The 26735-nt window shown below is 39.7% G+C and overlaps 1 protein-coding gene across 1 annotated transcript in view; it reads left to right on the plus strand.

Annotated features, from left to right (window-relative positions):
* LOC149175031 (lysine-ketoglutarate reductase/saccharopine dehydrogenase bifunctional enzyme) overlaps nt 1-26735 on the plus strand; it is a 573325-nt gene that overhangs the window by 189633 nt on the left and 356957 nt on the right. Inside the window, exons 10-11 of the mRNA XM_089419501.1 lie at nt 8686-8782; nt 8893-9044. Coding sequence (XP_089275627.1) covers nt 8686-8782; nt 8893-9044 — 249 coding nt within the window. The remainder of the gene's footprint in view (nt 1-8685; nt 8783-8892; nt 9045-26735) is intronic.

Here is a 26735-nt window from a genome sequence, read left to right on the forward strand (position 1 = left end):
CATCTTCAATTCATCATTCTATGTTTGAAGATTATGTTTGTTTTGCTTCAGTTCTTCCATGGCCTCTTCTGTGGCTTTCAACTGAAGCTGTAATCGCTCCTTTTCCTCTGTTTCTTTCTGTAGAGTTTTATACATAATTTCCACTTTCTTGGAAATGTTAAGCATGGTCTCGTACATTGCTCTTTCATCCTCTGTCATTGCACATTCCATTGTTCACACTGCAATTCACATCAATGCAAAGACTGCTCTGATACCACTTGATCCAGGTCCGGGTGTGAAGAAGGACCCTTCCAAGACCTTTTACTTTCGTGATGTGTTAAAATTGCTTTTAAAAAAACAATAATAAATATATTTGCATGTTGTAAATAAGAGGAACATGACAATCATCAACACATGAAAACATAAGCATTGATAACGGAGTTTGTCCAGAAGGGACCACGTCTCTGGGCCCTGTGTCAAGATGGTGTAGGCCACTGCATTATGTGTTGTCAATAAAGATGTACACAAGAGGTGATGTCTCGATCATACAAGGAAGAATGCCCTCACGTAGGAGTGGCTCGAAGAGATGTTCCACAACTAGAACTCTCAATCAAAACTCCTATTAGTATGATATAAAAACAAGCATGGTGCGCATCCTTCCAACATGGCACAAAAGGGATGTCAAAGCAAACACATGCATGACAACATGTAATAAACAAGAGTATCCCAGCGACATACAATAAGGGATCTCAAAGCATAACATGAAGAGTTATGACAACAAGTACATCATATAGAAGATTCCACATCAAATCAGCAAGGAATCATGACGACATGTAATAAAGAAGATCCTGCATCAATATCAATCAAGGACCCATGCAGCATAATGTAAAAAAAGAAGTACATGGACAATGACCATATACCTCACACCACGGGCCATCTGAAGAAGATGTCACACGCTTGAAGCTGCTCGGACCATTGCTCTCAGGGCACCGATCATCATGAAGATGGCTGCTTGCACAAGGAAGTGGACATCTGACACATAGCTGTTCAATAAATGGTTGAAGCTTGTTGAATATCGATTTCATAGCATCGATTGCAAGAAGAATCGATCCAAAAGAAGAATCGATCAAAAGAAGAATCAATCAAGAAGAATTGATCAAAAGATGAGCTGATCACACGAAGAAGAATCGATCACAAGGAGAAGAATCGATCAGAGAAGAAGAACCGATCAAAAGAAGCATAACTGTTCTGGACTCTTGGCTCTGTAGCTCGCTGGCTATCTGGCTCTGTAGCGCTCTGGCTTATGTCACTGCAGCTCTGCGATTTGTAAGAACTTCAAACGCTCTCTGACTTTCATGCTTCTCTGTAGATCTGCGGCTCTGTGGATTTGAAACGCTACTCTGGCTTCATGCTTCTCTGCGTATTCAGGCTCTTGAGCCTCTCTCCACGCAGCCTTTTGGGCTCTCTGTTACACCGCTCTCGCCCTCTGTTATGCAGCCTTTCGCCACTCTCGGCTCTCTCCATCCATGCTCTCGGCACTCTAGCACAAGCTTTCGGGCTCTTGGGCACTCTCTGGCATGCAGGCTCTCTCTCCCTTCTCCCCCCTTAGCTCTCTGTCACCCATTGTGTTTTATAACGTGTTTGGAACAGGGCCGCTTAAGAATCGGGGGTCTGTTTCTTAAGAATAGAAGCCGTTTGCCTAGAACAATCGGCGGGTGCAACAATCTTAAGAAAATAGCCTTATTATTGTTTTAAAACGATATTACAAAAACCCGTAAAACATTGAGAAACAATGAAAAATCCGAAAGTTCGGATTTCAAATTTTATAAATTGGACCTATAATGCCCATCGGGTCCGCACCTTATCGCTTATCGCTATCGCTTCAGCTCGGGGTCCTTCCTTCGGCATCCTCCGACGCTGATTGCTGACGCCGATCGCCGATCGTTTTGATCGTCGACGCCGATATCGGCGATCGCAATATCACATGTTGTTGATTCAAAATCCTCGATATCGCCAATAGCTTGCCCCCGATCCCGATTAATTGGAGATCGCTAATCGGGGGTTCTAAAAGACCAGCCTTAAGTCCGCCCTTTTCTCTTCTTCCGATGTGATTTTGCCTTTTAAAGGCTTAAAGCCATTTTTATGAGAAAAGCCTTTTTTTTCAAAGGAACGAAGACAAACACTTTTCGCGATAACTTCATCATCCGGACTCGAATTGACAAATTGTTCACACCTTCACAATTAGGAAGACGAGATCTATGCTCTGGTCCTATGTCGACATCATTCCCAACACTTTGATTTTCGAGCGTTTCCATGCCATTGTGTCTGAAGATCCACCTGGATCATTGATTAACTCAGATGAATAGATTAAACGCTAATGTAACCAAGACATAACCACAAGATAGAAACAATTATAAACCAGTGCCTTTGATATTTGAATTAACCATCGATTAAATAAAACAAGTTATCGAGAACAATTTTCCAATATGTGACGAATAATGACAATCATGAATAATCAATATAAACACCTAGAACCATATCATGCAAGAGATTCTAGATTTAGAATAATTTTCAATTAATGGCCCGGATCTAGAATTAATTAACTTTCTCGTATCGCCAATATAAATTAAAACATTTATTGCACTTTGACCATAGAAGAATCATGAAAATTTAAGATTTAGCATTTAACATCAGAAACACCAAGGAATTTTAAGTTAGCATTTTAATTATTCCTTAGGGAACGCTTTAATGTGAAAGATGAATAAATCAAAGGGTTAATGAATCTAATTTTTAATGGGCCGTAGGCCACATTATTATTATTATTTTGTTTGTTTTTTTTTTTTTTTTTTTTTTATGTTTAAGCACAATTCCTTTAATTTACTTTAGTTCTTTAGTAATTCTTAGGTCACCAAAAACTTTAAAATTCTTAGATTTTAATTTTTTTTTGAAATGTTTTTTAGATTTTATGATTTTTAATGAAATTTTTAATTGAAAAAAAAATAAAAATTGAAATCATAAATCAAAGATAAAAGGTAAGAAAATCAAAACAAAGAAAAAAAAGAAAAAGTCAAGATAAAAAATCAAAATAAAACAAAGAAACAAAACCAAAATCAAACTTTGATTTTTTTTTTTTTGTTAAATCAAAACAAAACACACTAAATAAAAAAAAGAAGAAGGGTTTAACGCTACCTATTTAAAGAAACCAAAACTAAATGAAACTAAACCTAAGCTATTTTATCTAAACCCACCAATATAAACAAAATAAAAAAATCGAAATGTGCCTTAATGACTGCAGGCTTTGGAGCGATGAAGAGAGGGGAAGAAGACTTGTAAATGATAGCAATGTGCGTGGAAAGGTTGAGCAAAGTGAGGAGCGATGGCAGCAGAAAGGAACCTTGCGAAGGGTGGGAGAGATGGACATAAGTGAGCAGCGGAATGAGGGGAAGAGAAATCGCAGGCTAAGAAGGTCAAATGAGGGTTACGAAGATAGGTTTGCAGGCTGATGGAAATGGATGCAGATGTGCGGATCTAGAGCTGATTTCGATGTTTTGGCAGCAAGGGTTTGGAGAAATGCATGCAGGAGGAAGGATCTGAAATTTCCAGAAAACCCCAAGATGCAGACATCATGAACAAATTGAAATTTTTGCTAGAAAAAACGACCTTAGGCAGCAGAGAAACTGAAAACCCAGGCATCAGACAGATGGCCCAGAAACCCCTTAAATTTTCTGAAAATTTTAATTAAAATGTCGAATCCAATTGCTTCAAATTTGTTAATGAAACCCTCATGAAAATTTCAGATCAGAAAAAAATAAAATAAATAAATAAATAAATAAATAAATTTAAACCCTACACTGCAAAATGTCCGAATAATATCCCTGGAAAATGATTTTAATGAACCCTAGAGATCCATATCTTACCCTCTTGGGCCTAGATATGGACTTTGCACAGTTTTCTGCTTCAGATCTGTAGCTGCAAGACAACAATAAAACACCCAAACGATATATACAGAAACCTAGAAAAACCCAAGTCAGGAAACCAAAAATAATTACAAATCTATGTACATGAATGGCAGATATAGCAGATTTAGGGAGTGTGAGTCCAACTCCGCTCCCATATTTGATAATCTGAGGCTCTCAACAGCTAGATCTATCGATTTAGCACAATTTTTTTTTAATTTTTTTGAATTTTAAAGGAGGTGCTGATGTCAAAACCCTTCATGCATCACCCATATAAATATCTTATGATAAGCCCGGGATCAAATTGAAGCTGGGCTCTTCAGAAAACATGGATCGAGAGTTGGTTGGTTCAACCGCGAACTTCCTCGAACGCCTGATGATCTAAAAATCAATACTTTCCTGCAAAATTCAATTCAACATCAACAATGAGCGAAAAAACAATAATAAAATTCAGATAAATAGAGATACCTGCTATTATATTCAAAACTTAAATTATCATTCAAATCTCAGTGACTGAGCAAGATACTTGTACTCAAATCACTCTTCAAAAAAAGCTATCATCAATGGCTAAAAAGAAATATATGCATGAAAATGACACATCTTACAATGTTTCCACGAAGAGTTAACACCAACAGAAATTAACCCCAAAGTCTTTCTTTATTGCTCATAAAAATATTACAAGAAAGATTTTCACTTAGCACATGATCAAAAGATTAGATCCATTGCCTGGCAAATGACCTCTTATTTAAAGATAAATTCTCCAACGATTAGTTCGAGTGATCTTCATCAAAGCAATCTTGACCATTGATGAGGATTAATATTTCTTTTAATCTCATCCATCGAAATTTTAAATTATTGAGGAAATTCGAATTTTTCAATTAAATGCATTTTAATTAATTCAAAAATTTAATTTTTGAATTAATTTCCTCAAAATTTTGACTTTGACTTAACCCTAGGGACCAAAAGCTTAAAATTTAGCAAAATAATTAATTTATTTTAGTCCTTGGACCTCTTAAAATTTATTTTTTAAGGACCGAAGAATTTTGCATTTACCTAGGGCATAGAATTAATTAAATTTCTCGCTTAGGATTTTAATTAATTTTGGCCAGAAAATTTAATTAATTAAACTATGAGGGGATAAATTATTTTTCCAACCCTCAAGACACTTTACATCATGATTTTCACATCTTTTACATCACAAGGGGGAAAACCCATCTCAAAAGGACCTTCACAGACTACCCATTTCTGCGATACAACTATAATTCAGTAGACCAAGCAATTTGTAATAAAATAACCTAACCAAATAGCTAGGATTATTCCCAAATCACTTTTACATAGACTTGATCTAGAACACTAGGAATCCCCTAAGTTCCCAGTGACAAAGTCCATTCTGGCTTTGGGGTAAGGCTGAAGGAAAACTCTGCCGACCATCCGAGAATGGACCGGTGAGACAAAAAAAAATTCTGGGATGTAGATCATCATCAGAAAAGTAGGTTTACCTAGGAAATTAGATACACGACACGGATCTACATATGCAGAATGGGTTTACATTATAAGATGTTGATCAAGCTGCTGATGATAGCTAGACGACACGACCACATCGATCAGGCGCTATCCCTTTTGCGAAAAAATGGGGGTGTACTACTATGGGTCGTTGATACGTAGTGGTCAACATGGTCCTTGGTTAGCCCCTTATTGAGCTTGGAGACACTTGTACATGCCAAAGCCCAGTATGGAAGGGCATGCCACCATGAAGTACCCCATTGATTCCATGATTTGTAAGCTCTTTTACTTTATTGTTCTAATGATTTGTTGTATTGGAGGGAAAGGAGATGCATTGGATCTTATGCAAGATTACAAACGAGTCTCAATATGGGAATTGGTCTCCCTATACGGGGGGGTCCAAGCCCTCCAGAGGGCCACATGGGCACTTGTAGGGTGAGTGTTGAGAGCCATGGGCCTCCATCATAGTAGAGAGTACTTCATGGATCCCCAACACCATTCAGTGATTGCTCGTGTTCCACCTTTTTGGATGAGGATGATTCACTTGGTTCACCATGCTCAACTGGCTCCACACTTGCACCATACACATGGCAGATGTTCTAGGGTCTAAATGAGGATGTGTCTCACTACAAGAGACAAAGGGAGGGATTATGTCATCATCGTAGACCTTACAGATGGTTTACAAGCATCATCGATCCACTTGGAGACCCATGAGGATGTCATTGTTCCCCCACACCCACTTGGGAGCACCACATGTGACTTGCTTGGAAAACAAGGGACCAACCCCTTGTCCATTTTGTTTGGAGTCCATTCTCTCACCATGGCACATTTTGGATTCCATTAGGCCTTCTCAGTGGCCAACGACTCATTATGTTGTTCATTCTACCCTCTTGAGAGGCTTCTTTTTATGTTATTGAGCTATCCTAGGGGGCTTGTCACCAAGGAATGTTATTATTGCACATTATTTGATTATTTGGGGCTAATTAAGACAAATTAGGCTATTCAAATCCCCTATTGATTTGTATAAGTATATGAGAGGATGATTCATTTTTCTCATCATCATTTGGATTGGATTAGTATCTCTTGAGAGATTTTTGCACTATTTGTTGGGATAACTTTTTGGAGTTTTTTGATGCACTATGATGTTTGGATTTTCGCTATTGTCTTTGGAGCTTCTTTCTAATGCAAAGTGGATGAATGGATATATTCTCTCTCTCATGTAAGTCGAATTTTTGAAGCTATTCTTGTTATCTTACTTGTCAAATGCATGTATATTGTTATCATTATTCTTGTATGGGTTAGTGTAATGCGAAATTCTTCTGGGACCTTGAATAAGTGATTTAATTCATGCGTTTTCTTTGAGGGATTGGGTGAATGTTCCTAGAGGCACCTCTTAGGTTGAAAGACCTCGAAACTTCATCTCTTGGCAAATTTGAAGTATAAATCTGTATTGACCAAATTGCTGCCCTTGGAGAGCTAGCAAAGATCAATTAGGGCTCCTTAGCTCACGAAATTTTTCGATATATGTGTCTCTTGATTTCATTAAGCCCAAGCAATAAGGCACTGATCCTTGTATCCGGTTGGTAGTCAAATCTACCTCTCTTTTCTTCACTTTTCCAAATTCTAGGCCTGATCCTAGAGGGTCTCCTAGGGCACCAAGCCAAATAGACACCTTGAAAATTGGTCCACAAATGCGTTGGGGTCTTCTCAAGGGGTCCTCCAAATTTGAGCACAATCCGATGGTAGAATCCCGAGATATTACAAGCCCTAGCTCGAGGATCATTTCTATCCCTAGGCTGATTTGGGTTAGTGTCCTCATTTGGATCATTGCATTCAAATTTCAAAAGAAAATTAGTTCTTTGATCCTATTCTCTTCCTTAATTACGTCAAGCCCCTCCTTGAGTGATCAACTCCATACTCTTAACCTAGTTTGGGTCCACTTGGCTTCTTTATGGTCCCACAAATCTACAACTCAAGTTCCACAAGAGTTACTTGGAAGCCATTCCTTCATTGGGATCCTTGAGTCTAGGAACCTTCTTGTTAAGGCATATCCTCCAAACCTAGACCCAAGAATCCTCTTAACCCTTCCTAAAGAGCCTACCACCTTGTTTTCAAAGCAGCAAGCCAATTACTTTAGCCTCTTTTGTGAATAGGCTTTAGGAATCACCCCATATCTTATCATTGATCCATTTATTCTTGTGATTCCTCTCGTACTGGGACTCTTCCCATCGGTGGAAGTCCTTAACGAGCAGGGAGCCTTAGCTGAGGTGATAGTGGCTATTGCTCCATTGTTGCTCCTTGCCCTAGTAGTTGCTCTATAGGATCCCCTCCTAGGACCCATGCTAGTTTGAGTGGTAAAAATGCTCATTATAACAGAGCTTCTATTTAGGCATCCTTGATGTCTGGAAAAATATATTGAGCCATTCATTTCACATGTAATTAATTCCTTGTCACAAATTCATCTTTTTAATGTATTGTACATAATTTGGTATACAACGAACCTAAAAAATATAAGACACATTTTCCAAAGAAAAACATAACTGGTATATCTCTGCTGATCTCCCTTTTGAACTTCTCCTTTTGCTTGGTGTTATATATCTTTGAGCATCAAGTAAGTGTTTTGTGGAGTTGTTTTATTCTTTTTTTCTGCAGAAAAATCGTAACCTTTTATTAAGATATAAAATGCTAAATAAGTACATGCATAAGCATTCTGCCATCCATCCAGCATGAGCGAAAAACAAAATCAGGCTTGATACAAAATATACAGCCAGCCCATAATCAAAAAGAGTTCTGATCATGATCAAAAGAAAACCTGTCTGGAGTATCTAGATGTCGAGGGTAGTTTTAACATACTACTCAAATATAAAACAAAAAATAGACATATATCCTATAAGTGTATATATCACTGCCCATGAGATCCCTATACAATATATAAAACTGATGCATCAAATTAAATTTCCATGAAAGACTGATGTTGATATCACTGTACTGCTCCATCTATGTGTTCACTGATCTGCCATGTCCCCAAAACCTGTTGAGCATTCTCCGTAGACAGGTGGTCTGCATCTGTGTTCTGCTCCCTCTATATATGGCTGCAGGAAACAAAGTCAAAAGAAAGCTTTAACTGTTGAATTTCTTCTAAGATAGTGAGCAGAGTGTGATGTGTTTTGTAAAATTGTGTATATCTTTTGTTCATTATTCTCGAAATTTATTTTATGCTTTTGACATGATAGAATATGTATTGCAGATATGATCCTTTAACTGGTTCTTATCATGAAGATATGAATGGGGAGGGAGTTATATTTCTAGCAGTTGACAATCTTCCTACAGAGGTTGCAAAAGAGGTGTGATAAGATAGTTCAACTAGAAGTGATATTTGTGTTAAATTTGGTCTCATTAATGATGTGTTCCTATGTATGACTGTTACTAATATAATTGCTAAATTTTGATGCAGGCAACCAAGCATTTTGGTGATGTTCTTTCCCAGTTTCTTGGTAGCATGGCTTCTTCTAAAGGTCCTGAAGATTTATTGCCTCCAATAAGAAAGGCTTGTATAGCTCATAAAGGAGAACTAACTCCCCTATATGGTTATATTAAACGAATGAGGTATTCTAATTCAATATAAGTTTGTCAAGAGTGCTATAAACTATAAAATGCATGTAAGCATTTATTCCTTTTTGATACAATTCTTGTTTAAATATTGTCAATGCAAAATTTAGATTGTAATGTATGATAAATTTTGATTTTATTTCACCCTAAGGTAGTTGGAACAATACCAACATTAGTCCTTGATTATCAATCACACATTTGTAGCATTGGACCATGTTAATTGAGTTTCTTTCCTGATTATTCATTTGGTATGCATTTGAATCCCTGATTGTTGTAGAAAAATATATCAACAAGTATCTCTAGTCTTAGATCTCCTTAACCCTAAGAACCTGGTTAATGTTAATTTTCACACTACTCTATGTTGTTTCAATTACTTTAGGCCAATTCAGTTATTCAATTAACAATCTTTCATCAATAATAATTAATATTTCCAATCATCATCAATAATTGAAGATAGAACAATAAATACATGACAAAGAAAACATTCAACACATCAACAAGAGACACCAGATTTGGTCAAAAACGAGGGAAAAACCCACTATGGTGAAAACCCTTTGAAATTATTCTTCTATTAGATTGTCATAAAATGTTTAGCAGAGAGTACAATGAGCCCAAATCCATAAATAATAATCAAAGTCAAAGTTTTGACTTGTTCAACAAATCTACCAACCAATATCCAAAATATGTGCCAATAGTCAAGATAATGCAATCAAAGATACTCGCACAGTTCCTGTTCAACCTTCGCAGTTCCTGTTCAACCCTCGCAGTCCTATTCAATCTTCGCAATCCCTGTTCATCCTTCGCAGTTCCTATTCAACCCTTGCACTTCTATTCAACCTTAGATTTCAGATAGAACGAAACTCCAAAAGGAAGAAGAAATGACATGTGATGACGATGTCCAAATGAGCTTGAGCTCACTTAAATTTATAGGCTTCCAAGGGTGTTCATTTCCCTGTTAGGGCTGACCTGTCCTTTTGTGCACGTGGGCTTTTCTTCATAAAATACACTTTCCCTTGGCCAAATCGAGTGCTTCAATAGTCAAAATTGGTCCTCTTGAAAAGAGGAATCTAGTTCCATGGTTGGAATTTGTCACTGAGCTGCCAAATTAACATTCCCTCTTAGCTAGGGAGAAATTCCAACTGCATCATGTAATAATCATGTGTATCCTGTTGTCATATCATGTCCCATATCTGCTCAACTTTATCTGTTGAAACATTCTCGAATCTAAAGAAGAAGAATCATTGGGGAGCATTAGCTACCACCCTCTATAATGTCGGAGAGCACATCTCAACCTGAAACTACATCAGGGAGCACATCTCAACTCAGAATCTCATTGGGGAGCAAAACATCTTCTATCCCATAATGAACAATAGGAGTTACCACATAGGGGAGCACATCTCAACCCATCCTATTGCCCACTGACCTTCCCAACAATGACCCTCAAGAGTCATGTGGTAGAACACCTACATCATAGTTAGCTTGGGTTGTACACCTTCAAGCACTCTCTCAACCCGTTGGCCAGACGGGGAGTGGTATTCCCAACAAGCCCAGCTTGTGGGTATGATGCCAACTGGGGTATACTCTGCATAGACCAAGATAGGGGAGCTAACATCTTCGACCCTATGGGTGACAGATATGGGAGCAACATCTACGACCCTATTGTCTAGAGATCCATCAACCCCAGGAGCCCTCCATCTCAATTCCTCACCTTGGTACTGACAGGATACGAGCTGATACTTACAAACATAGCTTTAGACCATGGTACCCAGGGGTATATAGGGGCATGCAGTGGTGCACAATGGTATGGAGTGGAGCACGAAGGTGTGCGGGGGTGCATAGTGGTGTGTAGTGTCGCACCAGGTTGTCGAAGGAGCGGTTCACATCATAGTACATTACCTCATAGAGTGATGGACACATCGATACAGGAGGGATACCAGTTGATCCGGGATGATGCAACAACATGTAGCAGGGTTTGGTGGTGCACAAAGATGTGTGACTGGGTGCAGTTGTATGCCAGGAGACATGAGGATACTTGGTTATATGCAATAGTGTGTGGGGCTGCACTGCAGACTGAGGGAGTGATACTAGCAGAGAGATTTCTTGACGAGGATGTTAGGCATGCCATTGGGATGGACATACCCAGATTGGGAGAGCAGATCGGTCACGGGACGGGCCGAGAGTGTACACACGGGTTCCTGATCATACCCATCGGAACCCACGCATCTCTCACTCATTGGCATCGCAAGCAGTTGAGGAGAGCCTTGTTGTGTCCTATCGAGGCCTACATTGTGGATAACAGGACTTGGGAGACTTGCTTGAGATGACTCTATGGGATTCAATGCATCAGGGGCACGATACGGATTCCCCGATGGAGGAGCAGGGTTGGTACACGAGTTGGCAGCCACGGGATAGGAGATGAGGTGATCTTCTATAGGGGTGGTATACCATTCATCTCTGAGCTCACACTTGGGGAGTTGATTGCGAGGGAGCTGTATGATGCACTCAGGCATTACAGGAGCCTGAGGGACAGTGGATGGTAGACTTCGTCTATAGGAGGGTACCTAGACTCTGAGCAGTGTCCAAGTGTATCATCAGGAGTTGGGATAGTGGATTTCACTGCATGGTCTGGTAGGAGCATGGTAGATTGGCATGCTTGGGACAGATTCGTGATACTTGGGGTCCACCTATGGTATACATACAGGGGTCAGAGATGAGGACCAGATGGGCTCTAGTAGGTCGTAGTGCTATGCAGTGGAAACCCATGAGGTGTGGGAGTTGTGGACCTCTAGTATGGTTATGGGAACCAAGGATCCAGTTGATGTGGGGGACACTCCATTACTTAGTGAGTACGCTTGGGATAGCCAGTGATTCGGTTCATTATTAGGTTAACACATGGGGGATCATCGAGATTGTCATCATATGGCAAGGAAGGTGTTTTTTTAAGATTGGGGTCAACCATGGAGTGATAGGCGCGGCATTGCTGAGTCCCCTTGGCAGGTTGGGCATAGCTTCGATCATCACATATATTATGGTCGAGAGTTGCAGGAGATGAGGCTTTGGTACGAGCATGTTAGACAGTTAGTCATGACTAGAGTGTCGCAGGGTCTACAAGACAGTTTCTTCCTGCGATGGGCTTGGGACCCTAGCATCACAGTACTTGACAGTTCAACTACCTTTAGGGGTGAGTTGGGTTTGACAGGGGGAGATCATTCTAACCTTCCATTGGATTTTAGTGATTCTTTATTGGCATGGGGGACTTCATCAGCATGGAGGGATGACAAACAAGGGGAGTTTAGGGGAAGCTCTTGCAGGCAAGGATTTATTTCCACAGGAGTTGGATTGTATCTTCGGGTGTCCACCCTTCGAGTACATGATATGGATGAGTCAACAGAGCATCTGCAAGGGGAGACAAACAAGGCTTTATATGATCATGTTGATTTTTTTATTGATGGTATGCAGAGGGCTTCAAGTGCCTATACTAGGTTGGATAGTGAGTGGAGCAATGGGTGCTTCATGTTGACCATCACGGCTTGGGGTACTAGTATCGGGGGACTCCTTCATGATATTATAATGTTGGGGATAGGGATGACTCAGTGACACTTTTGGGACCTTGGTATCGTTTGCAGTAGCCACTTGGGTAAGCTAATAGAGGGGGTGCTTGTTCAGGCATTGCTTGGAGACAAGCAATTTTTGGTGAGGAGGATTGTAATGTCCCCAATTAATAATTTTGTTAAGGGAATTCTCAAATTTGCAATTTTTGGTAGTTAATAAATATTTGGCATATAAACTTAGGAAAAGTGAGTGAAAAAGGAAAATTTATAAAGGTGCCACCCCCAAACATTAGAAAAGCCAAGAAATTCGATGGGAAGTGGAGAGTGGGGGCCACTCCAAGGGAATACACACCCCTTAGAGGTATTCGATGTTGATTTGAAGTATCATCAGATGTGCTCTAGCCATTAAAATTGGTGGAGAGGCGAAAGCACATGAGATCTCCAAGACCCAGAAATGGTTTGTGCAGATTCTACCTGGTTAAGGAGATATTAAAATAATTAATATTTTTAATGGAGTTCCTAAGTCTAAACTTAGGAAAAAATAAAATATAAATGGGTATTAATATAAAACTGGGCTAGAAGGTTCTAAATGACATGGATCAAGCCAAATCTAATCTTAGCCGTTGATTAGAGATGTAATCTCGGCTGTTGAAGGATCAACAGGATAATTATAAGAGGAGGCTTGAGGGTCAGTTGGGGAACACACTAGAGTGATTAGTCATTCGATGTTCTAGAGCGGGGATTGCTAAGAAAAGTCGAATCAGTGATCAGTTTGCAGCGAGGGGCAGTGAGTACTGGACAAAGAGGCAGAGATAGTGCCGAGAGACCAATGTAGAATCAGAGAGAGGCAGCCGCTGAGCCAGAGGGAGCCACGTAGAGCCAGAGGGAGCCATGCAGAGCCAAAAGGGACTGTTGTCGCACAGAGTGTCTAGGCAGCGCGACAACGCTCAGAGTAAGGGATGTCACTCTTAATCCTTACTCCGTTTAAACTCTCTCCTAGGCAAGTCAAGGGGGGTAGTTCCTGAGGTAAATGGATGAGAAAGCTTGTGGATCACGGGCTTTAGGAGATTTTAATGATGGACAACTTGATGAATTTAAATGATTAAATCAGATTGATATATTAAATGCCAACATAAACAAGACACCCACGAGATAGAAACAATTGTAGACCAGTGCCTTCAATATTTGAATTAACCATCAATAAAACAAGCTATCTAGAACGATTTTCAATATGTGACGAAAAGTAACAATAATCCATATAAATGCCCAACACTGTATCATGCAAAATATTCTAGATTTTAAATGATTTTCATTAACTGCTCAAGATCTAGAATTAATTAATTTTCTCCTATCGCCAATATAACTTAAAACATTTATCGCACTAGACTATATGAGAATTTAAGATTTAGTGTTTAACATCAGAAACACCAAGGAATTTAAAACTAGGCAATAAACATTAATGAAGTAAAACAAATCAACAGGTCAAAAATCAAAATTTTTAATGGGCCATAGGCCATATTAAAATTTTTAATGTTTAAGCGAAAACCCCTTAATTTATTTCATTTTCCTTAGTAAAATAATAATAATAATATAGATTTTTTTTAATGTTTAGGATTTTTAGGTTTTCTCAAAAATGTTATGAATTTAAAAAAAAAAATATTTTTTAAAACTTTATATATTTTTTTGTTTTTTTAATTTGTTTTAAAATGAATAATTTTTTTTTTTTTTAGATAATAATGTTTTTAGATTTTATATTTATTAAATGTTTTTTAGATTTTAGAATTTAAAATTTTTTAGGATTTATTAAGGGATTTTTAAATTTTTTAGGATTTTTTAGAAACTTTATATTCTTTTTAAATTTTTAAGAATTTTAAATTTTAAATGTTTGTTTGTTGTTGTTGTTGTTGTTTTTTTAATCATAATAAAATCAAAGACCAAAAAAAAAAATAATAATAATAAGAAAAATCGAAATCAAATAAAAAAATATAAAGTCAAATACAAAATAAAATCGAATCTCAAATTAAATTGAAAACAGAAAATAAAATGAAAATAAAAAATTCAAAACCAAAATGAATTTTATATGAAACTAAAAGATATACGCACTAACCCTATGAACTAACTAAATACAAACACCTACTTAAATTAAATGACCATACGCTATACAAAATAAAAATAAAAAATCCAAATTCTGCTTGCGTGCGTTTAGTGTTTGCAGGTGAAGGCAACAGCAGAAAAGGGAAAGCATGAGCGTTTGAAGCTGCAGCTGCGGGTTTGAAGGAGACAGTGAGGAGCGGATTGAAGAGCTGGAGGGTTAGCACGCAGGTTTAGAGACTGCGTGGAGGAGGTTTGAATCTTTGATGTGTGGTTTGGATATGCAGCAAAGACGTATGCATGCAGTGGGCTGGCAACGTAGATGGACAACAGAAAAAGGGAATGGGAGAGGGCAGCAGCGTGGGTGTGAGGGATTGGAATGAGAGCAGCAGGACAGCAGCGTGGGTGGATGGTGGTATGCTGCCAGATGGTTTCATGGGAGCTGAGGAGAAGAACATGGAGTTGGGCAGCGATGCTTTTTATTTTATTTTATTTTTTTAAACCTTTTGTTTTTTAATTTGCAGGTGATGCAGTGAGAGGTCTGCGAGGGCTTGAGCAGCAGATCAAACTCAGAGAGTATGGCAGCAAAAAAAAGCTGCTCAGGCAGACAAATTTCCAGATCTAAAAAAATTTTAAAACCCAAACTCAAACAACAAAATTTTCTTTCGAATTTTTTCCAGAAAACCCCAAGCAACAAAGGAACTACATTCAGAAAAAAGAATTTCACACCAATATGTTTTAATGTTTCAGATTTCCCGGAAATTTTGATTAAAATGATATATTCCTGCTTAAGATTTTCAGTGAAACCCTCACAAAATTTCCAGATAAAAATTTAAATTGAAAACCCTTGGACTGCAAGCCTTTGTATAGAATACCTGCAAAAAAAATGACTCTGACAATCCCCAGAGATCCAGATCTTACCTTCCAGGGCCTAGATCTGGACTCTACACGGTTTTCTCCTTTAGATCTGTAGTTGTAATATAACAAGAAACACCCAAACGATATGTACAATGACCCAAAAACTAAAACCCAGAAAACCCAAGTCAGAAAACTGAAGAAAATTACAGATCTATGTACACAAATAGCAGATCTATCAAATCTAGGGAGTGTGAGTCCTACTCCGCTCCCAAATTTGATGATTTGAGGCTTTCAACAGCCAGATCTAACGATTTGGCACAAAAAAAAAAAAAAAATTAAGTTTTTTTGAATTTTTAAAGGAGGTACTGAGCTCAAAACCCTCATGCATCACCCATAAAAATATCTTATGATAAGCCCGAGATCAAATTCAAACTAGGTTCTTCAGAAAACACGAATCGGGAGTTGGCTAGTTCAGCCGAGAACTTCTCCGAACGCCTGATGATCTAATAATCAAGGATTTTCCTGCAAAACTCAATTCAGTCGTCAACATAGAGCGAGAAAACAATAATAAAATTCAGATGTAATAGAGATACCTGCTATTATATTCAAAACTTAAATTATCATTCAAACCCTAGCGACTGAGCAAGATACTTGTACTCAAATCGCTCTTTAGAAGCTATTATTAATGGCAAAAAAGAAATTACGCACAAAAATAATACATCTTACAACATTTTCATGAAGAGTAACACTAGCAGAAATTAACCCCAAAGTGTTTATTTATTGCTCATAAAAAGATTACAAGAGAGCTTTTCGCTTAGTACATGATCAAAAGATCAGATGATCTCAACTGACAACTGACCTCCTATTTAAAGATAAATCTCTCAATGGCTAGTTCGAGTGATCTTTGTCAAAGTGATTTCGACCATTGATGAGGATCAAAATTTCTTTTAATCTCATCCGTCGATTTTTTTTTTTTTTTTTGCTAAAGCAAGAGTCGTGCCTTCTATTTCATTAAATCAAACATAATTTACAATGTATACACATTTCCACCATACTGAGTGGTCTAAGGCAAAATAGGCGAATGCCCGACTGAATCACAGCCCTCAAACCCCAAAAAGTACCCGCCCAACCCTTTTGAGTACAAACAAGAGTAAGTAACGGGAATCACAGGGCACGTGAACCCTCCCCACATATAGCCGCGCCAACAAAAACCTAACCTGCCTCTTAATCGCTGCCATCCAATCTTCTTTTTTAATCTGATGTCGGAGATATAAATCGCCTCATGAAGAAGCAAGATGGTTAACCCCCGGACCCCACCAAACCGCTCGCTTAATTCAGATTGTTGATTGGTCTTGCTAAATCGGGTGGCGGAGCTGAATATCGCATGGCTGAAGTGATCGAACTTTAGTGTGCGATGAGGGTGGTTTTCAGACCCCGCCCTCATCCACGTGTCATGAGTTGTATGGCATCGCTGCCAAATTTTCAAAACCGCCTTCGACGTGAAAGCGATGCGATCGCTCCGAAACCACACGGGAAGCGGTTTTGTCTCCCGCCACTAGAAAATTGAGAAATGTTGCTGCTGTAAAAATCTCTGTTTCCCACCCCGGTTTTCAGTTTTACTTTATTTCTCCCATATAGTTAAATGCCCTTTCCCATATCCATACATTCAACAACTGAAAAAATAATATTTTTTTTGCTGAAAACACAAATTCTAGAAATTTTACAGAATGCTGGAAAATGCAGAAATAAAAATCAGCAGGTACAAACAGCCATTTAAAACATTTAGACACAGTGATTTTTGGTCAATGTGACCCTGGAAAAACCCCCTACAACTCTTGGGGGAAACCAGTTCGAGAGCTCTTTCTTATTTCTGGAAAAAATGCCTTTACAGTGAGAAAAATTTTCAGCAAGCAAACTTTACAACTTATCTCATTTTCGAGCCTCACAGTCAAGCTGGAAAACTGCTGTATGGATGTATGGACTGTACAGACTGGCGGACGGCCGTACGGACTGTACGGACAGACCTCGATTTTTGTGCAGAAAATCGCCTCTTTGAAAATCGTGCCCAAAAAATCTGCCTTTTACTATTTGCTCATTCAGTTGTACGGATTTGCTGAAATGCTGCCTTGGAATGTGTGCCAAGCTACTATCTCCTTCTCCTTCCTGTCTAGAAATCTCCCTTGCTCTCTTGCTCTCTCTCTCTCTCAATCTGCTCGTGAAATAAATAAATGATCTTTTTCTCCTTTTCCTCCTGTTGACCACTACCGGTCAACTACCCATGCAGTACCCCCCTTTTCTTAGCAGAAAGGGGTAGCACCTGATCAGCATGTCCATGCCATCCTGCAGTCATCAGCAGCTTGATCTTTTTAATTGTAAACCTAGTCTGCATGTATAAATTTGTAAATAATCTTAGCAGATGTGAGTCATGTCTGTAAATTTCCTAGGTGGACCTAATTTTCTAAGTGATAATCTACGTCTTGGAAGGTTTTTCGTCTCACCGATCCATGATCGGCAGAGTTTTCCTTCAGCCTGACCCCAAAGCCGGGATGCATTTTGTCGTTAGAACTTTAGGAGAATCCTAGTGTGTTAATCTGCTAGATTATAGTTGTGTCGCAGAAACTGGGTGATTTATGAGGGTCTATGATAAAGGGGTTTTCCCTCTTAAGATGTAAATTGTAAAAGTCATGATGTAATGTGTCTTGAGGGTTGGAAAATGTTTTAAATCCCCTCGTGAGTCCTAAGTCCTAGGTCCTAGGTGATGTTTCCAAAGGCTTAGTTCGATGATCCATTTAAGAAAATAAATAAAATAATAAAATAAATAAAAATTAAAAAATTAAAAAATGAAATAAATAAAAAATAATAAAAAATTATAAAATAAAGCAAAAAACCTAAATAATAAAATAATAATATTTTGAGTGAATGCATACAAAATATTATTTTTAATAATAAGTTAACAATTTCGACGGATGAGATTAAGAGATGTCTTGATCCTCTTTGACGGTCGAGATCATTTCGACATGGATCACTCGAACTAGCCGTTGGGATCATTTCCGTTAAATAGGGTGCTAGGGGTCATTTCAGATCATTGGATCTGTGAGTCTTGTACTGAAGAAGCTCTCTTGTAATCTGTTTTCTGGTTAATAAAAAGAAGACTTTGGGGTCCAAATCTAGCTAGTGTTACTCTCTGGAAGTGCTGTGAGCTAATTTAGTTTCTGCATATTTTATTTTCAGCCATTAATAATAGCTTATTGTAGAGTATTGTGAGCACAGGTATCTTGTTCACTTGCTAGGGTTTGAGTGGTGTTAGGGTTTCTGAAGTAATGGCAGGTATCTCCATTACTTTTGAGATCTAGTAGCATTTTTGCCCTCTTTACTGATGGTTGTTTTGAGCTGTGCAAAAAACCTTTACTGAAGAAGATTGGTGGGCGTTTGGGGAAGTTCTCGGCTGAACCAGCCAACTCCCGCAAGCATTTTCTTTGCTGAGCCCAATTGGATTTGATCCTGGGTCTATCATTTAGTTTATTTTTCTAATTTGCATGAGAGATTTTCTGAAGTTCTTCACAGTGAAATCTGAAGTTGTTTTCGATAATATTTCTGTGCTTATTGCTGAATCTGGCTGTTAAGGGGCCAAAATCTGTAAATTAATCAAGCTGATCTAGGGTTTCAAATTTTTTGCTTTATACAGTTTTCATTAGGGTTTTGTTTTTTTGTACAGGGTTTTCATCAAGATCAAATTTTCAGAAAGAGATTCTCGAAATCATAAAGGGGTTGATCGAATTCCGGAACCTGCCTGCCGATTTAGTAAGTGCTCAAGTATCAAAGCTGCACAGCGGGTGAAAAACGTCAGAAGACCCAGCCGTTTTCAATGTGATCTACCCTGCGTCAGGCAGCAAGCAAGTCTCAAATCGATTCAGCAATCTGTCTGTCGACTTCAGCATTGGGCCAATTTTCTCATGCAATCGTTTGAAAGTAATATGCGGTTATAGGCATAGCTCAATTCCACTGTGCGTTCTTACGGCGTTCATACGTGGGAGCTTTCAGAAAATCTGCCGTATTCACCGTCGGCTCAGGTATTTACTCTGCAACGTCTGCGTATTTCCCTAAGCTCATCAACACGCCTAAATCGATTTGAAGGCCAGGTAAAGTTCGCTCAGGTAAGTCCCAAATTGATTTAAGTCCTTCTCTGTCCGCCGCATTCTATCCCTGTCGAGGTTTTTCTCCACGCGTTCGGTAATTTTCTTTGAGCCAAGGTTACGATTTAATTCGGCTTTTCATTATCATATATGCAAATGCGTGGTCACATTTTAGTCTAGGGTTTAGCTTCAGTTTTGAGTTATATGTGCGGTCAAATAAATTTCGATTTTCTTTGGGTTATTCGGATTATAGCATAGGTTCAATTTTTCTTATTTCATAGCGTAGGACTTAGGCTTTGTTAGATTTTAATTTTTTTTCTTTTGATTTAAAGTTTATATTTTAGTCTAGTTTTAGCTTTAGACATAGCTTATTTTATTTTTTAGGTTTTGTTATAGTTTTTAGTTAGATTCCGATTTCAATTTTGTTTTAGTCTAGATATTTTTAGTTTTAAAATTTTGTTTTTGTTTTAAAAAAAAAAAAATAAAAAAAAAAATATATATATATATTTTGAAAAAGCATAAAAAATTTTGTGGAAAATTTTCTTGTTTGCCAGATCCAGTTGTTTTCAGGAAAATATCATTTTGAGATTCAAAATACTGATGTGGGATAAATGTTTTAGACGAATCTGTACATGAATGATCATCTTAAAGATTAGCTGGTATCTGGTTAATGATTCATGATTTTGCGTGGTTGTTTGAAAGCATTCATCTCTTTTAATTACTGAATATCGTTATTGAGCTCTGGTCATTATAAGAACTCTGTGTGTTTATCGAATATCCTGCATCTGTTCTAGTCATTTGATGATGAATGATTGCTACACATCGTTTACATTTCTGAAATATTTACTAAGTGATCATTTAAAATTTAATCTCTTAAGGCACTGGTCTTTTAACTTCTAAATCCTTCTGGTGCTTATCATATCGTGTCTCGTGTCTCCCAGCCCAACTGTTTGGCAGTTGGTCTTCATCATCTCATAGGGTCTACCCCCCTTAGCCGCGGGAGACAGGCTTAAACGGAGGGATCGGGGATCAGAGTGACAGCCCCCGGTCTGAGCGTTGTCGTGTCAATCTGCGCGAAAACACCTCCCTTAATCCAATCCTAAGTGAATTTTGGGTGATCCCTAAATCCAATGGCTGAAATAGATTGAGATCTATGGCTGAGATTAAATGCTCATTTAAATCTCACTTTCTATTTTTTAATTCACCCCACTTTAATAAATACCCACTTAGTCATTTATTTCCAAAGTCACTTTTCCTTTCTAATTTTTCATTGACTTTATAAAAGTCACTTTAAAATTAGACTTTAGTAACTTTATCACTTAAAGTCACTTTTAAATTAGATTTGACTTTATAAATATTATAAAGTCACTTTAGGAGAAAAATTAAATTCTTTTGGACACTTTTCCCTAGGCCAAAGATCAAAGCCTTAGGGAACCACCTATCCTCCGGTACTAGATTTCAACACTCCCTCTTACCGAGGAAGGTGTTCCTCACCACACCCATCTTGTCTCTGAAGTAGTCATGTTTGCCCCGTGGTAAGGCTTTGGTAAAAATATCTGCAACCTGCTCATCAGTGGGAATATACTCAAGCTTCACAGCGCCCTTCTGAACACAGTCTCTGATGAAATGATATTTGATCCCGATATGCTTTGACCTGTCATGAAATACTGGATTCTCCGTGAGTTTAATGCAACTCTGATTATCACAGTAAATCACTGAAGGTCTCAACGGCTGACCAAATAAGCCAAACAACATCTTGCGAAGCCAGATGGCCTCACAACTAGCTAGACTGGCTGCCATATACTCTACTTCCGCTGAACTCAATGCTACTAACTGCTGCTTCCAGCTGAACCATGACACTACTGCAAAACCCAACCCAAAATAGCACCCTGAAGTGCTCTTCCTATCAGAAGCACAACCTGCCCAATCAGAATCAGTGTAACCTGCCAATCTTACTCCATCCCCCTGCCTGTAGTCCAGACCATAATCAATTGTCCCTTGCAAGTACCGCAAAATGTGTTTTGCAGCCACCTAGTGAACCTTCCTAGGCTCACACATAAACTGACTCATCGTGTTGACTGCAAAACAAATATTTGGTCTAGTGTTGACCAAATACATCAAGGAACCAATCAGCTGCCTGTACAATGTGGGATCCACCAACTCAAAATCCGAAGCATGAAGCTTCTTCCAGTTGGTGATCATCGATGTCGACATGGGTCTACAATCCTCCATGTGGAATCTGCCAAGGATGTCCACAATATGCTTCCCCTGCCCCAGGAAGAAATGCCCCTCCTCCTGCCACACCTCCAAACCTAAAAAGTAATGCATCAAGCCGATGTCCTTCATCTCAAACTCCGCCGCAAGATCTCTCTTGCAGTGCTTTATGAGTCTCTCTGCACCTGTAATGACCAAGTCATCCACATACAGCACCAGAATGAGAGGCTCCTCACCTATCACAATAAAGTAAAGGTTCGGATCTGCCTCACTCTTTGTGAAACCCATCCCCTGCAAGTATGTATCTATCCTGGAGTACCAAGCTCTGGGAGCTTGCTTCAGGCCATAAAGGGCCTTCTTCAGTCTGCACACATGGGACTCCTTCCCATGCACCTCAAAGCCCTGTGGCTGCTCAATGTAAACCTCCTCCTGTATGAAGCCATTGAGAAATGCAGTCTTCACATCCATCTGGTGGATCTTCCAGTCCATCTCTGCTGCTATCGATATAATGGAGCGGATCGAAGTATATCGAGCCACGGGAGCGAAGGTCTCCTCATAATCAACTCCCTCTACCTGGGAGAATCCTCTTGCCACAAACTTCGCTTTGAATTTCTCAATGCTGCCATCTGCAGCATGCTTTACCTTGTAAAGCCATCTGGAAGTAACCACGGATTTGCCCTCAGGCCTCGGCACCACTTCCCAAACATCATTCTTCATGATAGAAGAATACTCCTCCTGCATGGCCTCTCTCCAGACCTGCTGGCTAACTGCCTCCTCATAGCTAGAAGGCTCAGAGTCAAGGATGCTGGTAACCATTGCCATATAGCTACAAAACCTCTTAGGTGGTCTACTCTCTCTGACCGGCCTCTTCAGCTCAGCAACAGATGTGGCATCTCTCAAGGTGTCTTGAAGCCACTTGGGCTGCCTCTTCCTTGAGTGCACTTCTCCCATAGGAGAATGAAACTCCTCCTCCCCATCATCATCAGGAGCCTGAACTCCTGACTGTCTGTCTGCTGTCCTCCTGCATGCACCTGAACCTGTAGAAGCTGAGGTACCGTGTGAACTGTTCATCAGTGGACTCCCTAGTGAACTACTCTGTGAACTGCTCTGCATGCTACCCGGAGCACCACTCCTCTTGCTCGGTGAGACACTGCTCACTGACGGACTTGACATCCTCATAGATGTACCTCTAGATCCTCCTGATCCCTGCCCACTAGATCCATGCGACTGACTCAACTGCTGCTAAGGGTCTGGCTGATCCAGATACTCTAACTCCCGTGATCTCCTAAAGGCCCTGTCCTCCTCGAACTTCACATTCCACCTAACAACAACTCTCCTTTGTGCAGGAATGTAAATCTGAAAGGCCTTTGAGGTCTCATTGTAGCCCACAAAGATACCCTTCTCTACGGTGGGCTCTAGTTTGGTCCTCTTCTCCTTGGGTATGTAGGAGTATGTAATGCATCCAAAGATACGAAGATGACCAATATCAGGCTTCTTCCCAGAAAAAGCCTCCTCCGGAGTCATGTGCCCCAAGGCACGATGCAGACTCCTGTTCTGCAAATAAACAGCTGTGTTGCAGGCCTCTGCCCACAAGAACACTGGCAACCCCTGATCATGTAACATGGTTTTGGCAGCCCCTACGATGGATCTGTTCTTCCTCTCCGCAACCCCGTTCTGTTGGGGGTTGTAAGGAACACTGAACTCCCTCCTAATGCCTGCCTCCGCACAATAGTCAACAAACTCCCCAAGGGTGTACTCTCCTCCATTGTCTGACCTCAGGGACTTGATCTTCCAACCTGTCTGTGTCTCCACAAGAGCTCTAAACTCCTGAAACCGCTTGAATACCTCACTATTGGTCTTCAAGAAATAAATCCAGGTCCTCCTGGAGTGATCATCAATGAATAAAACACAGTACTCATATCCACTCAAGGAAACATGAGACATCCGACCGCTCACATTGGAATGAATCAAATCAAGTATCCCAGTCGCTCTGCTGTCACTGCTAGGAAAAGGGGATTTGGCAAACTTGCCCATCGCACATCCTCTGCAAGTATCAAAGTGATCAGTACTGAAATCTGGCACACCTGTAGTGATTTCCCGCAATGTCCTCAAGGCTCCATGATACACATGTCCCATCCTGCGGTGCCCAATCTCACACAGCTTAGAACTGCTAGCTCCGCTGTCGGTACTACTGCTCAATGCCACAAGGGACTGGAATGCAAACTTGTACACCTTTGCATGGCGTACACCTATCACTCTAGTTGAATCAGCTGGAGCGCCCCTGGGATACATCAACACCTATCCTCCCCTGAACAGTACCTCATATCCTCTATCCTCCAAAACTGAGACGGATATGAGTTTCTTCCTCATCCCTAGCACATAAAGAACATCTGACACCTTCAAGGGAGGTTTGGACTCCCTCTGAAATGTCAGTGTCCCCACCCCGACTACTCTGACAACTCTGTCATCACCGAGTACTACCTCAATATCAGTGCCACTCTCTGAAAGCTCTGAGAAGTACTCACGGACTCCTGTCATGTGACGTGAAGCCCCACTGTCCACATACCAGATACCCGAAGATGCTCCGCTAATCGAGGGAAAAGCATGCTCCCTTTGAACCTGTGTGGCAGGTGATCCTGCACTAGAGGACTCATACGCAGTGAACCCAAACTCTCGGTCAAAACGAATTGCAAAGTCCTCAACCTCTACTGAAGCTGCCACGTTTTGGTTCTTCCCCTTCTTCTTCTTCTTCTCCGGACACACAACTGCATAGTGTCCCATCTTTTGACAATTCCAACACTTCACCTTGGAATAGTCCTTCTATGTGTTATCCTGTTTACTTTTACCTTTGCCTTTGCCCCCACCATTGCTTGTGGAAGCCTGCTTCTTCCCTTTGCCTTTCTTGCCTCCTGCTGACAGTGCTACATCCTCATCCTGCTCAACTGGCTTGGCTGCCCCAAGCTGACCTTTCTTGTCTCTGTCTGAATGCAGTCATCCCAAAACCTCTCCCATGTGGGAAGGGTGTCACGTGCACAAACCTCATCAGCAAAGTTCATCCACGAACGGGGGAGGCCATTCACTGCAATCCGCACCAACTCAATGGGTTGAATGGCCTCTCCAATTGCTGCCAACTCATCTCTCACATTAGTAATCTTTGTGAGATATCCAGCTACACTATCATTACCCATCTTAATGTTCTTCAGCTTCTCCTTCAGGACCATTTTCCGGTTCTCATTGGTACTCTGGTAGAGATTGGACAATGCTGTCCACATCTCATGGGCATTGCTCTTTCCTTTCACGAGGAATGCAATGGTCTTTAATTCCGTCTAGAATCAGTCTCTTACCCTTGTTGTTCTTTTTATTATAAGCAACCAACTGAGTAGCATCAGTAGGCACAACAATGGGGTTCTGTGTGGTATGCACCATGATATCCCAGACTTCTGCCTCCTCAAAGATACTCTGCATTCTCTCCTTCCAAACGCTGTAATTTGTATGCCCATCCAACCTATCCTCCACCCTCAATCCCAATGACATTCTGCTATCCTAAAACTGAAAAATAGCACTGCTGTAGTAAAGATAAAAACTGTTGTTTGTGAAAATCAACTTGCTGGAATTTTCTGAGTGAAAAATCAGTAGGCTGTAATTTTCTTCCTTGCTGTCCCAAACTGCACTTCAACACTCAAGCTCCAATACCATGTAAAAATTTCTGTTTCCCACCTCGGTTTTCAGTTTCACCTTATTTCTCCCATATAGTTAAATGCCCTTTCCCATATCCATACATTCAACAACTGAAAAAATAATTTATTTTTTTTGCTGAAAACACAAATTCTGGAAATTTTACAGAATGCTGGAAAATGCAGAAATAAAAATCAACAGGTACAAACAGCCATTTAAAACATTTAGACACAGTGATTTTTGCTCAATGTGACCTTGGAAAAACCCCCTACAACTCTTGGGGAAAACCAGTTCGAGAGCTCTTTCTTATTTCTGGAAAAAAATGCCTTTACAGTGAGAAAAATTTTCAGCGAAAATTTCAGTAAGCAAACTTTACAACTTATCTCATTTTCGAGCCTCACAGTGAAGCTGGAAAACTGCTGTATGTATGTACGCACTGTACGGAAGGTCGTACGGACTGTACAGACATACCTCGATTTTTGTGCAGAAAATTGCCTCCTTGAAAAACGTGCCCAAAAAATTTGCCTTTTATTGTTTGCTCATTCAGCTATACGGATTTGCTGAAATGCTACCTTGGAATGTGTGCCAAGCTGCTGCCTCGTCCTCCTTCCTGTCTAGAAATCTCCCTTGCTCTCTTGCTCTCTCTCTCTCTCAATCTGCTCATGAAAGAAATGAATGATCTTTTTCTCCTTTTCCTCCCTTAATCCAACCCTAAGTGACTTTTGGGTGATCCCTAAATCCAATGGCTGAAATAGATTGAGATCTAGGGCTGAGATTAAATGCTCATTTAAATCTCACTTTCTATTTTTTAATTCACCCCACTTTAATAAAGACCCACTTAGTCATTTATTTCCAAAGTCACTTTTCCTTTCTAATTTTTCATTGACTTTATAAAAGTCGCTTTAAAATTAGAATTTAGTAACTTTATCACTTAAAGTCATGTTTAAATTAGATTTGACTTTATAAAAATTATAAAGTCACTTTAGGAGAAAAATTAAATTCTTTTGGACACTTTTCCCTAGGCCAAAGATCAAAGCCTTAGGGAACCACCTGTCCTCCGGTACCAGATTGCAACAGCCGCCAAAATGGATGTTGTCGATTTTTACTTTCAACCTCTCTCCTGATTGAAAAAACCTTGCGCCAGACTTCGTGAATTTTCAGGGTTA

Source organism: Pinus tabuliformis, chromosome 4_1 (genome assembly GCF_031772625.1).
Source record: "Pinus tabuliformis cultivar Carrire ecotype Pingquan chromosome 4_1, CPIR1, whole genome shotgun sequence".
NCBI lineage: Eukaryota > Viridiplantae > Streptophyta > Pinopsida > Pinales > Pinaceae > Pinus > Pinus tabuliformis.